The sequence below is a fragment of the Dromiciops gliroides genome, chromosome X, assembly GCF_019393635.1.
Source record: "Dromiciops gliroides isolate mDroGli1 chromosome X, mDroGli1.pri, whole genome shotgun sequence".
NCBI classification, from domain to species: Eukaryota; Metazoa; Chordata; class Mammalia; order Microbiotheria; family Microbiotheriidae; genus Dromiciops; species Dromiciops gliroides.
In genome coordinates, this window is record NC_057867.1 from 69,404,457 (window position 1) to 69,422,729 (window position 18,273).

The 18,273-nt window shown below is 42.2% G+C and overlaps 1 protein-coding gene across 1 annotated transcript in view; it reads left to right on the plus strand.

Annotated features, from left to right (window-relative positions):
* The window catches only part of LOC122734080 (sodium/hydrogen exchanger 2-like), a 93,339-nt gene extending 76,280 nt beyond the window's left edge, over positions 1-17,059 (plus strand). Inside the window, 2 exon segments of the mRNA XM_043974767.1 lie at positions 9,142-9,208; positions 16,480-17,059. Coding sequence (XP_043830702.1) covers positions 9,142-9,208; positions 16,480-16,595 — 183 coding nt within the window. The 3' untranslated portion in view covers positions 16,596-17,059.
* The last annotated feature ends 1,214 nt before the right edge of the window (positions 17,060-18,273 follow it).

Here is an 18,273-nt window from a genome sequence, read left to right on the forward strand (position 1 = left end):
CTGGCTCTGTGATTTCCTCTAAAAACCCTTCTTAGTGAAGCTTGTATGTACTTTTATTGAAGAAATCTGCCCTAGTCAGTTCTCTCTTCTCTCCTCCCCACCCCTCAATAAACACCCCAAGTTCTTGAGTTTCCCTGCCAGGTCTAGTCAACAAGCAAGCATCGATTAAGCACCTACTGTGTGCCAGGCACCCCAGGGATGTAAAGAAAGGCAAAAACAATCCCTGTTCTCAAGGAGCTGGCAGTTTAACAGTGAAGGTGAGATGTAAATAATGATGTACCAATGCACTCTAGACAGGATCACTTGGTGATAATCAGCACAGGGAAAGCTGGGATCGCAGAAGGGAGGATTTCAGCTGCGACTTGAAGGAAACAGGGGAAGGCAGGAGGGAGAGCATTCCAGGCAGGGGGCACAGCCAGAAGAAAGGCACAGAGTCAGAAGATGGAGTCTGTGCAACGACCGGTGGGAGGCCAGTGTAGTAGAATGGGAGAGAACATAGAAGAGAGTAAGGCATAAGAAAATGGGAAAGATAAGAAGGGGTCAGGTCATAAAGGCCATAAAAACCAAAGGGGGGATTTTATCATTGATGCTGGAGGTAGTAGGGAGCCATGTAAGAGAGATAACATGGTTAGACCCTCACTGTAGAAAGATTAGTTTGACAGGTAAGTCAGGGATGGACTGGAGTGGGGAGAGAACTGAGGCAGGTAGACCCCTAGCAGGCATTGCAATAGTTTGGGTGTGAGGGGATGAAGGCCTGCTCCAGGGGGTGGCAGTGTCAGAGGAAAGAAGGGGGAATACTCACAACATGTTCCAAAGGTCCAGGACTTGGCAGCAGGTTGGTGATAGGGGTTCAGAGGGAGGAGTCAAGGTGACTAGGAGCATGATGCCCTTAGCAGTCATAGGAACGTTTGGAAGACTGGCAGCTTTGAGAGCTCAACATGAGCTTGAGGTGCCCGTCAGTTTGAGATGACCAAGAGGGCATGGGAAATGTATGAGCGTAGCTCACCAGAGTGACTAGGCCTGACTAAAGAGAGCTGCGAGTCATCTGCATGGACACACAGTAGGATGTGTCCATTGACAGGCTCACCAAGGGAGGGTCCAGGAGACACCCATGGGGGACACACGTGGAGGAAGACCCAGATACTGAGTAGTTAGACAGGTAGAAAGAAAACGAGGAGGGATGCATGTTGGGAAAATCTAGAGAAGAGAGACTATCCAGGAGAATGTTGCAGGCTGAGGACTGAGAAAAGGCCATCCATTGGATTTGACCATTAAGAGTCCATTACTAATTTTAGAAAGAACAGTTTGGGTTGCATGATGAGGTGGGAAGCTAGACTACAGGGAGTTAAGGAAAGAATGAGAGGAAAAGAAGTGAAAGAACCAATGGATTTCTAAAGGAGTCTTATTATGAAAGAGAGGCTAGAGAGGGTGGATGGATGGATGGATGGATGATGAACGGACATACGGATGGACGGACAGATGGCCAGATGGATGGATGGAGCAAGTGAGAAGTTTTTGAGGGTGGGGGACACGAGTGTGTGTGGAAGTAGTAGAGAAGCATATTGTCATACTCTTCTACTCATACTGACAATCCCTAATCCAATGTTGTTCTTCCCATACACATCTGACCCATCACTGTTCTCATTCCTTTATAGTCCTCCTTCCTTTTAATTGGTCGTGACTGAGTAGTTCAAGGGAAAGAGAAAAGATGAATGAAGTGACTGCAAGTATCCAGTCCATATAAAATTTCCACCTTTTTATTTCTTAGTTTCTTGAAATAGTAATTGATAAATTCATTGTTTTGTTGGTTTTTTTGGCGAGGCAATGGGGGTTAAGTGACTTGCCCAGGGTCACACAGCTAGTAAATGTTAAGTGTCTGAGGCCAGATTTGAACTCAGGTCCTCCTGACTCCAGGGCCGGTGCTCTATCCACTGCGCCACCTAGCCGCCCCTAGATTCATTGTTATTAAAGAATTAAAAAAAAAATTTCAAGTCTCTTGAAATTAACATGATGGTTTTAGTTTTGCAGTTTTGTGGTTGGTATATATATCACTTAGCATGGGATAATTGTAGAATTCTACACATATACCTCTCCTTTTATTGTGAGTCTAGGTAGCACAGCTCTTCTTGTCTCATTCTCCTTGAAGACAGAGCAGAGCCTTATTTCAGCCCTCATCTTCCTGGATGCCTTGGGTATTGGTGTTATATAACTGCTCTAGGCTACACAGAGCACTCAGTAACAATAATTGGCATTTACAGGGCACTTTAAGGTTTACCAGATGTGTTAATACATCATCTCATTTGCTCCTCCCGGCAATAGGCAATACCTGTTATTATCCCCATTTTTACAGCTGAGTAAATTGAGACTTAGGAAGATTAAGTGACTTGTCTATGGTCACTAGACCATAGTGACTGTTAGAGGCAGCAAATCTCAGCTGATTGCCAATATATTGTTCTCTTCACTGCACCATTTTGCTCTGCTAGTCTCTCTCCAAAGTTACAGGCCCGAATCAGCCTCTCATGTAGTGATGTCATCAACTCCGAGGAGTTTAGTGATCATCTCTATGCTGATGATTCTCAGATCTATTTATCCAGCCCTTACCTTCCTCCTCACCTCCAGTCCTGCATCACTAACTGGCATTTTCATATCTTGAACTGGATGCCCCCTATGCATCAACCGAACTCATTCTCTTCCCCTGCCAATGCTCCCCTCTTCCTACATCCCCTATTAGCATCGAGGGTGCCTCCGTATTGCCAGGCACCTAGGCTTACAACCCAATACCACCCCTGATTCCTCCATACATATCCATTCTATTGCCTAATGTGATCTTTCCTTTCCTATTTTAATCTTCTTAGCATCTCTTGTTTATGTCTCCTTTTCTCCACTTAGGTTTGTCAACCTGGCGCAGGCCCTTCTCACATCTCACCTTTCCTAATGTATCAGACCTTGCTTTCTCTGTCTCCTCACTCTAGTTATCATCTATGCAGATGCCAAGTGTTGTTCTGGCCATGTCATCCTCTTCTCCCCTACTCAGTAACCTTCAGTGGCTCCCTATTCGAAATCCTCTGGCATTTAAAACTCGTCCTAGTGTCCCCTTGCTAACTTCCCAGTCTCAGACACTACTTCTCTCCATGTACTTTATGATCCAGCTTAACCTCTTCACCTCTACCTCCTAATTTTCCTTACTTCCTTCAAGACTTAGCCCAAATGCTTCCTTCTTTAAGAGGTTTGTCCCCAAACTCTTAGCAGCTAGAATCTTCCCTCTGAGACGATCTTCCATCAACTCTTTCTATATTTTGTGTATAACTAGATATTTTAATATTGTGTCACCCATTAGAATTTATGCTCCTTGATGGTAAGAACTGTTTTTGCTGTTCTGTGTATATCCAGCTTTTAGCAAGGTTCCTGGAACATAGTAGGCATTTAATCAATGCTTATTAACTTGACTTAATGACTCAATTTAAGATTGGAATGGACTCTAGAGATCATTAAACATAGCTTCTTCATTTTACTAACGAAGAAATCAGGACCCACAAATGTGAAGGGATTTGTCCAAGGTCATATGTGACAGAGGTTGGGTTTGAACCCAGGTCCTCTGTCCAAGTTCCATGCTTTACTATGCTATTAGTGATCTCAGGTCTCCCAATATTAATATATGTACTAGTAAATTCTTAGTTTTCTATTATTCTGTATCTATTGCCTTCATTCTCCCTTGCTCTGCAGTGGCCCCACCTCCCTCTAGCCCCTTCTTAACCAGATTCAGTAGGTGCTGCTATACTATTAACTCAGATTTGTTCCCAGGACTCCCTCAGCCTATGGAAAAGGCCTCATTCTTGCCTTTGGCATGGTTTAGAAATGGGGCAGTGATTTTTGGTTCCTTTGCATGGGTAGTTTTGTGTGTTACGTACCAAAGAGTGAATAGAAATGATGCACTGTGGCAGCTGTTGGGGCGACTGATGGAGGGAATGCTAATTATGTTCAGTCTTAATGTTCTTTGTTGAAAGGCACTCTAAAGTTACTGACTGCAGATTAGCCTGAGGCACGGACACCTGGCTCTGGCTAGATTGTGTGTCTTCATATCAAACCACACGCCCCATGAGAAATGGTGTTGCCGTGAACTTGTATGGACTATACGACATTTGTTGAACTCATTCAGGGCAATTGGGCTCTTGCAGACATGCTTATCAGGGAGGTAAGGTTCTATTCACAGTGCTCATACGTGCTGGTAGTGCACTGTACATTGATCACAATTTTATTTGTGTGTATGCGCACATATGTGCGTGTTGCTTACATTCGTATACTGGAGAAGACCCACTCTGCATATATCGAAGTTGGGTTGTGTCTCTGAATGACCAGAGCCCCAGATTATTGTAGTCACGGCCTGCCTTATGTTATAGTCTTTTGTGTACCTGTCTAATCATCTTCCCTACTGAATTAGGAACCATGTGAGGGCTGGGCCCAGGTCATTTTTTCTTTGTATTCCTTGCAATATTCAGACTGCTGACTTGTAACTACCATGTGCCCCCTGATATACACAAATATATGGGTATATGTGTATACATATACATATATATTTGTATATGTTAAAAGAATGCATGAGTTGTTGAAAATAACATCGGTAGAGTTTTGCTGGAGTTGGTCCATTCATATGAATCACAGAATCACAGAAGTTGGAAAGCTGAACGGCCTTCTAGTCCAACCCATGCCTATAAGGAGTCTACAGGACACAGTACTGACAAGTGGCCGCCATGGGACCTTAGTGATAATTTTCTAGTCCAACTCTTTCATTTTATGGGTGAGGAAGCAAAGCCCCTCAGGGCTTCAGGGACTTCACACAATCCCAAAGTTGGCAGGGACCTCAGAGGTCAATATGTGCCTGACTGAGAATACCCTCTAATAACAGCTGCGACATTTACACTGTACACATTAAGGTGTGTAAATACTGTCTATACATGATTAAAGAATGTCTCTTATTGGATTCTCACACAGCCTTGTGAAGTAGCCACTCCGGCTATTCTTCTCCCCTGTTTATTGTACTATGGTCACAAAGCTCAGGGCAGAGCCATATTTGAACCCAGGCATCCCTTGCCCCCAGGTCCAGTAGCTGGTGCCTTAGTCTACTCTGCATTTTAAAATAATGTCTTCATCAAATGGTCCTCTAGCCTTCTGCATGAAAACCACAAATAAGGCAGAGCCACCAGTTCAGAGACAATGTTGGATGACTTTCCTTGTTAGGAAAGTTCTTTCTTGTACCCAGTCTAAATATGGCTCTTTGTAGTTTATCCCCACTGCTCGTGGGTCTGTGATCAGGGGTCGGGCAGAACAAGGCTAATCCCGTTATCTTATGCCAGCTGTTCAGATGCTTGACAGCAGCTGTCATGCCTCTCCTAGGTCTTCTCTTCTCTCTTCTAAATATCCCCAGCTCATTCCATGATTCCTCATGCAGAAGAACCCTCTCACTTTCCCAGTGCCCCTTGTCTGGAATGCTCCACTTTGTCCATGTGCTCCCTAAAATGTGGTGCCCAGAACTGATCGTGGTATCTGAGCCTTGGCCTGACCAGGGGCTCTATTGGTGCCCTAGTTCTAGGTACTCTTCTTCTTCTAATGACACCTAGGTTCTCCTTGCCTTTTGTGGTACTTTTATCATACACCGGGACTTGCAGTATTGAAACGGAAAAGAGCATAGACAGGGATTAGGGGTGGAGGGGTGGGCAGAAAAAAGCTAATCCCTCTGCTCTAGTCCTTAAGATATCTTGCTAACAATAACTAACTAACTAACTAACCAACCAACCAACCAACTAACCAGCTAACTAAATGCTTATGGAATGGGATGGAGTTGAGTGCCTTCTGTATTCCCAATCTTTAAAAAGACTTGTTGAATCTACAAGATGGTCAATATTATCATTTTTTAGGCACTGATAGTATTATCCAGAGGAATTAGGTGCTTTCTGAGGACCAGTAGATCATACATCAGAATTGTGAGGAGCCTGTGTAGCTGGTACCATTTTCCCAGAAAGCTGTGTTCAGGGATGGAGTAGAAGAGCAAGGAATATTTACTAAGATACATCTAAGATGGAGACATCAGTCTTAAGGGGCCAGTGTGCCCTGCTGTTGTCCTGCTCTGAGAGCATTCATGGGGCGTTTCCAACATACGGTCAAGAAAATGTCTTGTTAATTGATTTCTGTCAAAAGCCATTAGCCTAGCAAAAGTCAGCCTGGAGACCCCGCCAAGCTGAAAGGGCCAAGGGAAAGTTCCATTTCACATATTTGAAGGGCTTTCATGTGAAAGAGGATTAGCCTTTTTCCACTTGGTTGCTGAGAGCAGATACAAGGGCAGGTAGGAGCAGGTGCAGGGAGGCAGATTTCAGTTTGGTCAAACTTTCCATCTATGAAATGGGCTTTACTAGAAGGGAATAGGCTCCTGCTCTCTAGATATCCTTAGTACAAAGCTGACCAAGCACTTGTTGGGCCATTGTGGAGAGGATTCTTATTCAGGGAGAAGTTATACAAGGTCTCTCTCTCTTTTTTTTTTTAAGTGAGACAATTGGGGTTAAGTGACTTGCCCAGGGTCACACAGCTAGTAAGTGTCAAGGGTCTGAGGCCGGATTTTGAACTCAGGTCCTCCTGAATCCAGGACCGGTTCTCTATCCACTGAGCCACTTAGCTGCCCCTCGAGATCTCTCTCAACTCAGATAATCTGTGATTCTATAGAAAGCTCTCTGAGGAGTTTTTGAATTCACCAAACAAATGTTGATTGCCCACAGTAACTTAATTACAGTATCAACTAGGTACGGCAAGAGTACTTTCTGGAGATGACCAGGTGAGGGGCTGTTGCCAAGATGGCAGTAAACCTGTCACGTGGTCACTTCAGTTGATGGTCATGTAAACATCATTGGGAACCATAGGAGCTGTTGGGTCTTTTTTGGGTTGTGACTTTATTCCAGGTGAATGTGGGGGTGGGTGGGTGGGGTAAGTTACTTGTCCATTATGAGAATTCCTTGTTGCTTGATTCAATTTCATGGAATTCTTTGGGAGTGAGATATATTTGCACTTTCTGGGGCAAGAAAAGATGCTAAGCTAATTACATGCCATTTCTGACCTTTCCCCTCCTTTCATTCTTATATCTCTACGACTTAGAAAAGTCCTTTGCAATTAGATGGGAGAGAGATGAAGGAATATATAATATAAGCTCCTTGAGGGCAGGGATGGTTTCATTTCTGTCTTTGTTTCCCCAGCACCTAGCACATTGCCTTGTATGTTTTAAATTCCTAATAAATGTTTGCTGAATTGAAAAAAAGAAAAGTGCTTTGCACGCAATAAACATTTAGTAAAACCTTGGTGAACGCAACTGAATATTAGCTCACAGAGCAAGATGCCTCTGAGTGCTTCTTTCTCAAACTCTTACATTTATGGGGAACTTAGGGCATCAGGTTTCTGGCTTCAAACCTTCTGACTAGAAAATCATGGAGTGCTGAGAATGAACTTTTAGGTATGGTGAAAAGAGAGGGGCTCCTTCTGTAAGATTTTCTTGGTATGGGTATTTCAGTGATTTGCGAGTGAAAAGACCTGAGTTTGAATTTTCACTCTGGCAGTATCCATGTATCCATCAGTTAGTCGTTTTACCACATTGGCACCATATTATTTCGTCTGTAAAACCAGGATGATAGTATTTGTGCACTACCTTAGAAACCTCTCATTTGAATCGTCCATCTCTGCCAGTTATTGTCCTCATCTCTATTCTCTTTCCTGGCTAAACTCCTTGAGAAGACTGTCTTGAATCAATACCTCCACTTCCTCCCCTGGCATTTTATTTTCAGACTTCCAAATTCTGGCTTCCAAGCTCAGCTTTTTTACTGAAATTGCTTTCTTCAAAGTTCCCGATGATCTCTCAGTTAACAAATCCAATGGCCTTTTCTCAGTCTTTCTCCTTTTCGACCTCCCTGCTGCTTTGGACACTATGGATCACCCTCTTCCCCTAGATGTTAATTTGCCTCGATTTTGTGTGATGCTGATTTTCTCTGCTTCTCCATTTGCTCCTCAGTTGCATTTGCTGGCTCTTCCCACTCCCCTCTCCCTGAGGCAGTAAGCAATTAGATATAGGTTAGATATGTACAATGATGTAAAACATTACTGTATTAATCATTTTGTACAAGAAAACTTGAATAAAAGAAAAAAATGAAAGAAAGTGAAAATCACCTGCTTCAGTCTGCATTCAATCAAAATCAGTTCTTTCTTTGGAGGTGGATCGTATGCTTCATCATTAGTCCTTTGGGATTGTTTTGGATCATTGTGTTGCTGAGAATAGTTAAGTCATTCACAGTTCTTCATCAAACAATATTGCTGTCACTGTGCACAATGTTCTCCTGGTTCTGTTCACTTCACTATACATCAGTTCATGTAAGTCTTTCCAGGCATTTCTGAAATCATCCTGCTTGCCATTTCTTATAGCACAGTAATATTCCATCACCATCATATGCCACAGCTTGTAAACAAGCCATTCCCCAATTGATGGGTATTCCTTTGATTTCCAATTCTTAGCCACCACAAAAAGAGCTGCTATAAATATTTTTGTACAGATAGGTCTTTTTCTCTTTTTTGGGATGTCACCTAGCAGTGTTTCCTTCCTGGCCTCTAATCTCCTATTGCCAGCTGTCTATTGCACATCTTGAACTGGGTATCCTACCTCCAGACATGTACAAAATGCAGTTCATTATCTCATGCTTCAGATCCTCTTCTCTTCCTAACTTTCCTGTTGCCATTGAGGTTGCCACCATGCTCATAACCTGGGTGTTAGCCTAGACTTTTCAATCTGTCCAATCACTCGGCAAGTCCTGACATTTCTACCTTCATAACTTCAGTTGGTGGTTGGTCTCCTTCTCTTGTTCTAGCTCCTGCCTGAGCTCACCGGATCTCTGCAGTTTAGTCATACTCATGGATTTTAGAGTTGCTTTCAAAGAATAAGTAATAGATTTTCATACCCTTGTTCCTGTACATTTGAATAATATTCTTCTTTGGGGCCTTTGAGAAGTAATATCATATCTTGGGGAACTAGAACTTTGTTTTGGACACGCCAGAGGCAGAAATGATAGTTTGTGTGCCACCTTTAGGAGAAGAATCATTTCTGTTCTTTGTTCTTTCTAGAAAGCCGCGGAATTCTTAGCCCATCGTGGTTACCAAATGAAGTCAAAGCGGTGCCAATCTCTAACTGGTAAGTTTGAAGTCTTCTAACTAGGGCTGTTTTCTACCACCCCTTCTCTCTCTGAGCTTTCCATTGGCCCCGCCAGCTGCTTAGGCCCATTGTCTTGAGGTGTTCTAAGGCACTGACTAAGTTTTCTTAACACATTATGCTAACAATCATAAACCTCACATGTGATAATAAGTGGACTAGCAAGGAAGTGGATTTAGGCACCTTGTCATCTGTTATTTTAGGCTTGACCACATTTGTCTCATGACTTATTCCTCTCAGTCTGACTTAGTTTGGTTAAGACATATATGTATATTGTCTATTGTTGCTTTAAATGGAGTTTCTCTTTCTATCTGCTGGACTTTGTTGGTCATGTATATAAATGCTGATAATTTATGTGGATTTATTTTATACCCTGCTACTTTGCTAAAGTTGTTAATTGTTTCAAGTAATTTTTGAGTTGATTCTCTAGGATTCTCTAAGTATGCTATTATATCATCTGCAAAGAGTGATAGTTTTGTTTCCTCCTTGCCTATTCTAATTCCTTTAATCCCTTTTTCTTCTCTGATTGCTAAAGCTGACATTTCTAGTACAATATTAAATAATAAAGGTAATAGTGGGTATGCCTGTTTCATCCCTGATCTTATTGGGAAGGCCTCTAACTTATCTCCATTACATACAATGCTTGATGATGGTTTTAGGTAGATACTGCTTATTATTTTAAGGAAAGCACCACCTATTCCTAAGCTCTCTAATGTTTTTTATTAGGAATGGGTGCTGTATTTTGTCAAAAGCTTTCTCTGCATCTATTGAGATAATCATATGATTTTGGTTGGTTTTCTTATTGATGTGGTTGATTATGTTAACTCAGTATTTGACAAAAACTGCTGGGAAAACTGGAAGAAATTAGGCATAGACCAACATTTTATACCTTATACTAAAATGAGGTCAAAATGGGTACATGATTTAGACATAAAAGGTGGTACCATAGGTAAATTAGGAGAGGAAGGAATAGTTTACCTTTCAGATCTTTGGAAAGGAGAATGGTTTATGACCAAACAAGAGATAGAGAATATTATGAAATGCAAAATGGATGATTTTGATTACATTAAATTAAAAAGTTTTTGTACAAACAGAAGCAATGCATCCAAAATTAGAAGGGAGGCAGAAAGCTGGGAAACAATTTTTGAGGCCAGTACTTCTGATAAAGGCCTCATCTCTAAAATATATAGGGAATTAAATCAAATTTATAAGAATCCAAGTCATTCCCCAATTGAGAAATGGTCAAAGGATATGAACAGGCAGTTTTCTGATGAAAAAATCAAAGCTATCTATTGACATATGAAAAAATGCTCTAAATCACTATTGATTAGAGACATGCAAATTAAAACAACTCAGGAACCACCTGGCACCTATCAGATTGGATAATGTGACAAAAAGGAAAATAAATCTTGGAGAAGCTGTGGAGAAATTGGAACACTGATGTATTGTTGGTGGAGCTGTGAACTGAACCAACCATTCTGGAGAGCAATTTGGAATTATGCCTAAAGGGCTATAAAACTGTGCATACCCTTTGACCCAGCAATACCACCATTGGGTCTTTTTCCCAAAGAGATCATAAAAAAGGGAAAAGGACCCACATGTACAAAAATATTCATAGCTGCTCTTTTTGTGGTGTCAAGAAATCAGAAATTGAGGGTCTGCCCATCAATTGGAGAATGGCTCAACAAGTTATGGTATATGAATGTAATGGAATTCTACTGTGGTGTAAGAAACGATGAGCAGGAGGAGTTCAGAGAAACCTGGAAGGACTTGCATGAACTGATGATGAGTGAGATGAGCAGAACCAGGAGAACATTGTACACTATTATCAACATTATGTGTTGATCAACTGTGATAGACTTGATTCTTCTCAGCAATACAAGGGTACAAGATGATAGTTCCAAAGGACTCATGATGGAAAAGGTTCTCCAAATCCAGAAAAAACCTGTGGAATACAGATGCAGGTTGAACCATACTATTTCTTTTGGTTTTGGTGCTGTTCTTATTCTTTGAGGTTATTTCTTTTTGCTCTGATTCTTCTCTTATAACATGACTAATGCAGAAATGTGTTTAATGTGACTGTACAAATATAACCTGTATCAGATTACTTGATGTCTTGGGGAGGGGGGGAGGGAAAAAATTGGAAAGTAGAAATCTTCTAAAAACAAATGTTGAAAACTATCTCTACATGTAACTGGCAAATCATAAAATCCTTTCATAATTAAAAACGAACAAACAAACAAAAGACATACATGTATATTTAGCAAACTTAGGTAGATGACTTTTTGGATTACAACATAGTGCCATTTCCAAGTCATGAGTTTGGTTACCATGTGGATGAGTTAACATTACTCGGTGCCCTGGCCACAGAATATACCCTGAACTCTTGATCCACTGTCTTATTGTCCACATGCCATTGCTCCCAAGGGATCTTGGGTGATTCACTGGGTGGATCAGTAAACCTGTTGGTTTGTCAATACTTCATGGACCTGTGATTTCATCAACAAGACTACCCTTTCTTCTGACAAAGATCAAAACCCCTCCACACCTTAATAGAGGTCCTTCAGGAAATACTTTGGCCAAAAAGAAAGGAATCACACTGTGGTCAACCTGGTGATGTTTCTTCATCCTTTGCTGTGTTGGTATGAAGACGATAGACATGAGAGATGATGACATTTACCACCAGGCCCTTCCTTGAAGCCTGCCCAGGCTTATGATCCACCAGCACAGCTCTCAGGGACTCACTACAATGCCACAGTGACAGGCTGTGGGAGAGGTCATCAGTGGAGGAGGACTTCTGCGAAGGAGATGTAAGTGGAGCAAGAAACTAGCACTGTTTGGGGAAAACAAATGAAAGTGTATGCTTGACTGAGGGGGTTAGGAACAGTATCTGTGGATAGGCAGATGAGAGCTGTGCATATATTACATGCAGTTAAGGAACTACTTGAATAGTGGCTTGTCTATGCAAACAGCGAATGTGCTTTTCATCAATAGTTGGTAAAATTGTTATGCTAGTAAAGCATAGCCTCTGACTTCCCTGGGTTTCTAGTACTGTCAACAGTGGACTCTGTGTTAACCAATAGATCAATAAATTGTCTCAATTTGGGTATTTAATGGTTAACCTCATATGCCTTTTGTATCCATGTGACACAGTGGATAGAGTGCTGGGCCTGGAGTCAGGAAGACTTCTCTTCCTGAGCTCAAATCCAGCCTCAAACACTTAGTAGCTATGTGAACCTGGACAAGTCACTTCACCCTGTTTGCCTTGGTTTTCTCATCTGTAAAATGATCTGAAGAAGCAAATAGTAAATCACTTTAGTACCTTTGCCAAGAAAACCCCACCCAGGGTTATGAAGATTTGGACAGGACTGAAATGATTGAACAACAACAAAAGGCCTAGGTATATGGGTTTGGACATCATCTCATAGCTCCTCTGCAGCCTAAGGATGGATTTGAACTTATGGATTTGAACATAGACCACCATCCAACCCTCCAAGGTCTAGATCCTGCCCACAAAGAAAATGTCTTTTAGGTTTTTTCTTTTGTTGGTATTCATATTTAGAGTTTCCTAGGAAACAAAGTTAATTAACTAGATGATGCAGTGGATAGATGGAGTGCTGGAATTGCAAGGAAGAACACCTGAGTTTGAATTCTACTTCAGACACTTACTAGCTATGTGACCCAGGTCAAGTCACTTAAACCCTTTCAGCCTCAGTTTCTTCACCTGTAAAATGGAGGAAAATAGCATTCCCTACCTTCCAGGGTTGTTATGAGGCTCAAAGGAGATACTATTTGTAAAGAACTTTGTAAAACCTTGTCGTGCTCTATAAATATCAGTTCTGACTGTCATTACTGCATGTAGGACGTGGCACCAGGATTGTACTTTGAAGGAAGCTGGGACTCCCAAGTGGCAGACGGGGCGACCAGCCACCTGTGCAAAAGCCCCGAGGCCATTTCTGGGGAATGTCCAGCAGACACATTGGGCTCGAGCCCAGCAACCAGAGCATTGTTCGTTCTCTCTGTACTGCTCTCAAAAGAATTCTTTCCAGCCTGAAGTCATTTAAACAGCTGTGAATTTGTTCTCATTGTACCAGAAACCTTAGACACATGGAGACAATCGATGGATAAATGGGTTATGATATTAAATTTTCTCTCAGACTTTTTCACTAACCAGGAGGCAACAGAAAGCAAATGGTGACCTTTCACCTTGTCCTTCTCACCTCTCATGTGAAGAGACCTGGGAAGCTTCACCTCCTTGTCAGCTAACACTCTTCCTTCTGCTTCTTGGCAAGATCTCAGCAGGAGATTCTTTCCTGATGAGACATTTCAGGTGGGAGAAGATCCCCATGGTGCCAGAGGGGGCCCAGAAATGTGGAGTGGGGAACCAGTGCCTGCAACAAAGTGTTCTCACCACTCTGCAGAGCCCTTCCATGACTAACATTGAAAGATGGACTCAGAAAGCTTTTTATACATCAATGAGCAAGTTTTGGGTTAGAGATGAGTCCCTTTAATATGGTGAAATAGATGGATATGAAGTAGGTGGTGAGTCTAGGGGGAGCCCCATTCCTTATCCACAATCTTATTCCCTACATAATGCATATTTTATCTTATATAATATTATAATCTGGCATCCTTGCCAAAGGTATGAGAGACAAACAAATGCCATTCTGAAGTGAAGCACATCTCCACAGTCACGCAGTTGGCCAAAAGAGGTACAGAACACACATTTCCATTGTTTTATTTGTTGACTGTAAAAGACATTGGATCGGGGGCAGCTAGGTGGCGCAGTGGATAAAGCACTGGCCCTGGATTCAGGAGTTCCTGAGTTCAAATCCGGTCTCAGACACTTTAACACTTACTAGCTGTGTGACCCTGGGCAAGTCACTTAACCCCAACTGCCTCACTAAAAACAAAACAAACAAACAAAAAAAAGACATTGGATTTGGTTGATGGTGAGATCATTCAGCTCTGCTTATTGGAGGATGACATTGTACTGTTTCTATCAGCCTCACAACATTGTAGTAACCTTTAAATGAGATCCATCATAACTCAAATGGAGTTCAGCCTCGTTATTCACATGGAAAAGCCAAACAGATAAAGAATTTCTCTGATATGCAATTGGGTGGACAGCTAGTAGAGTTAGTCCATTAGTATGTATAGATATATAGATAGATAGATAGATAGATACACATACATGTAACGTACATTAATACATATGTATGCGATATTGTTCAGTTGTGTCTGACTCTTTGTGCTCCTGTATGGCATTTTCTTGTCAAAGATACATGGAAATAGTTTTCCATTTCCTTCAGTTAAGGAATACAGAAGTTAAGTGACTCACACTCACACATAGATAGTAATTGAGACTGGATTTGAATTCAGTTCTTCCTAACTCTAGGTCCAGCACTCTATCGCCTGATCCATCTAGCTGCCTCATCTATAAATGTGTGTGTGTGTGTGTGTGTGTGTGTGTGTGTGTGTGTGTGTGTGTGTGTGTGTGTGTAGAGCGAGTGAGAGAGAGAGAGAGAGAGAGAGAGAGAGAACAAGAACACTATTGTGGATGAGCAATTATTTGAGCCCAGAATTCCGGAATTAAATGTGAAGAAGAGTGATCTGGATTATTGCATAGTGCTTTTAATAATCTCATACTTTTCTCTGAAGCAACAGTCTAATTCTATAACATCAGTATTCTGCTGCTGCTGCTGTATGGAGGTGAATCATGGTATATCATAGTTTCCAAAGAATTAAAGTTGAAGGTGACCCAAAGGGCTATGGAAAGCTTTGTAGTGGTTGTGAGTGTGTATGAAGTACACATAACAAGTGTCATTCAGAAAATGGCCAGAGAGATAAAGAACAAAGGAGATGGGTCAGCTCTATGATAAGAGAGAGGGATAACCAATGGGTACCCAGCCTGCTGCTTTGGCAACATCAAAAGATCTAGCAGGAGGCCCCCAGTACATTTGTTGACTCAGTCCTCCATCGAACATTTGCCAGAAGACATAGACAAAAATTGCCCATGAGTAGTTATGGGCAGCTGGGTTATACAATCGATAGAACACTGTCCCTGGAGTCAGGAAGATCTGAGTTCAAATACAGCTTCAAACACTTACTAGCTATGTGACCCTGGGCAAGGCATTTAACTAACTCTGCCTGAATCATTTTCTTCATCTATAAAATGAGGATAACAGTAGCACCTACCTCAGGAGTTGTTGTGAGGATCAAATGACATAATGATTATGAAGTTCTTAGCACTGTGCTTGGCACATAGTAGTAGGTGCTATATTAATGTTAGGTATTGGTGGTGGTGGTGGTGGTGGTGGTGGTGGAGGAGGAGGAAGAGTGTGGATAGGTTGGAGTTTGCACCATTTCAGGAAGCATTCTCTGCAATCATGGATCCCTCAAAGAATGGAAGTATAATCTTTCTCAGATAGCACTTCTCCCACATCCCACTGGGTTATACAAGTGACCCTGTGTTGTCACTTAAAGAGTAGATGAGTCTATGATATGCATGTTTATTGATGCCTGTCCAAGAGGCAGTTGTACTTTACTGTGGCTGCCAAGGAGTATTTGCAAAGCTATATAACTGTCCTCAGACGAATGACCTATTTCAGGTCTTATGAACTGCTCATCAGGGTTTGGTTTTGTTGTTATTGTTGTTGTTTCTCCCCAGTCCCTGAAAAAGCTTCTTTGGAAATGCTTTAGACTCTCATCTGTTTTACCAAGATTTTCTTTGTAGGTACTCCAAGTATTCCAGGGCTGTTTCCTCAGTCATCTTGCTGAGCACCATACAGAGGCAGGGCCACCTTGGGACAGTGGCAGAGGAAGGAGAGATTTCTGCCTCTTGGCCAAAAGCAGTTATGGCAGCTGTTTTTCTGCTCTTCACACGGTCCCTTGCCATAGTTACTATCTTCTCTCCTACCTGGGGAAGGAAGAAGTACCCTTCCCTTCCTCATTTGCCTTTTCTTCTCCAACCCCCAGCTAGGAAGAGTTGGCCAAATAAAGAGATCTCAGAGGCTTAAGGTCAGGAAGAAGTCCCTAATCACTAGAGCTAGCTGTCAGTGGAATGGGCTACCACCAGAGACATTGGAGATCTTCAAGCAGAGGCTGATGACCACTTGCCAGGGATGGGCATGGGTTGGGCTCATTGAACTTTGAGGTCTCTTCCAATGGAGATGTTGTGATCTCTTCTTTGTCACTCCAGGAGAGATTTAAGATTGCACTTCTAATGCATGTCCATTTCCTCTGCTTTCCAGTAGGGGATCCTAGAACGGTTCCTGATGTGAAATGCAGCCGGTCCAAGTCCACCTGCCACATCACTCCTCTGAAATGGGTTGATGAGGAAGAAACAGAACAAGACCAAAGATTATAAAGATCAAGCTTTGGAATTGCCTTTGGTGCCATGGAACCATTGCTTATTTATTTGCCCCATTATGCAGCACATAGTCTTTTTTTTTGTGGGAAGAAGGTCAGAACCTGTAATTTTACCAAGTGTGTGGAAGCTCCCTTCACTGGTTCAGGTTGGCAACTTGTCTGTAACTTAGAACATTAGAGTCGCTAAGTCTCATTCAAAAAATAAAATAAAAACTTGAAGCTACCAAGAAGATATTCACACAGATGTGGTCTGATACATCTGTAGGAAAATGACATCATGAACCTCCCTTGCAGCTGCCGACCATGATAAGCACCCAATCTTTGCTACTCAGTATCACTTGCACCTTTATTGGAATACACAGTTCCATTCGGAACTTCAAATTTCAAAACTACATAATCAGACAGGGAGAGGTCTGAAAAGAGTTAAGGAAAATGACAAAAGGTTTGACAAAAACTCAAGAGGAAAGGTCGAGACTCTCTGAAGCCAAGTGAACTGAGGTACCTTTCATGAGCTTATGCTAAAGAAAGGATATTCTCAGAAGTCCATGAAAACTAGACATACACATGTCAATTAGAATGTAGGGAAAGGCACAGTGTTACTGGTGTTCGAGTCAGGAGAGACCTGGGTTTGAATCTTGCATTTGCTCTTTCCTGGCTTTGAGGCCATATTTAGTCACCAACTTCTCTTCACTTTAATGAGGATAACATCCGCAGTACCTTCCCTCCCTGGCTGTCCTGATGTCAGAATCACAAAAAACAATTAGAATAATGGCACGTCCACTGCCAAGGGAGGGCCAGGATCTGCTGGGCTGGATACCTTCAAGGTCGTGTTAGAAACACACTGCTGAAGGTTGCCTCGGGCCTGATAAGTAAGTGGTGGCCGGGATGGGGCCGTAGAAGAAGGGCTGAAAACAGAGTCGGAGTATCTGGGTTCCAGTCCTGTCTCTGACACTTAAAGCTGTGTGGCCTTGGGCAAGGTAACTTAACTCTCCTGGCTCTGTTTCCTCATCTGTTAAACAAGGGGATTGGACTACTCTCTTCCATCTATGCCCCTAACTGACGTCTCCCTCTCCACTCCCACATGGGGTGCTTTGTCATCCTCTGCCTCCAGCCTCACTGTGTGTCTAGCTATACATGCTCCACATTTGGGGGAAACTGCAGCCAAAACATGTTTGATTTGAACATCTTCCTTGTACAATGTCATCATCCAAACCCAGCTTCCATTTGACCCACTGCATTATTCCTCCTTTTAATGATCACCTTTTATCTATCTATCTATCTATCTATCTATCTATCTATCTATCTATCTATCTATCTATCATCTATCTATCTATCTATCTATCTATAGATATAGATACAGTAAGTTCCATTAAGAAGACTCATCTGGCAGCTGGGTGGCGCAGTGGATAAAGCACTGGCCCTGAATTCACGAGGACCTGAGTTCAAATCCAGCCTCAGACACTTGACACTTACTAGCTGTGTGACCCTGGGCAAGTCACTTAATCCTTATTGCCCTGCCAAAAAAGAAGAAGAAGAAGACTCATCCAACAGAAGTTCCCATTGTCATTCCATAGGGCAGCAGCAAGGAGCCAAACATCCCCTTACTCTAGGTGATATAGGGTGATCGAATAGAAAAGAACCCCAGCCTGGGAGTGCCAAAATCTGAGTTAAAACTC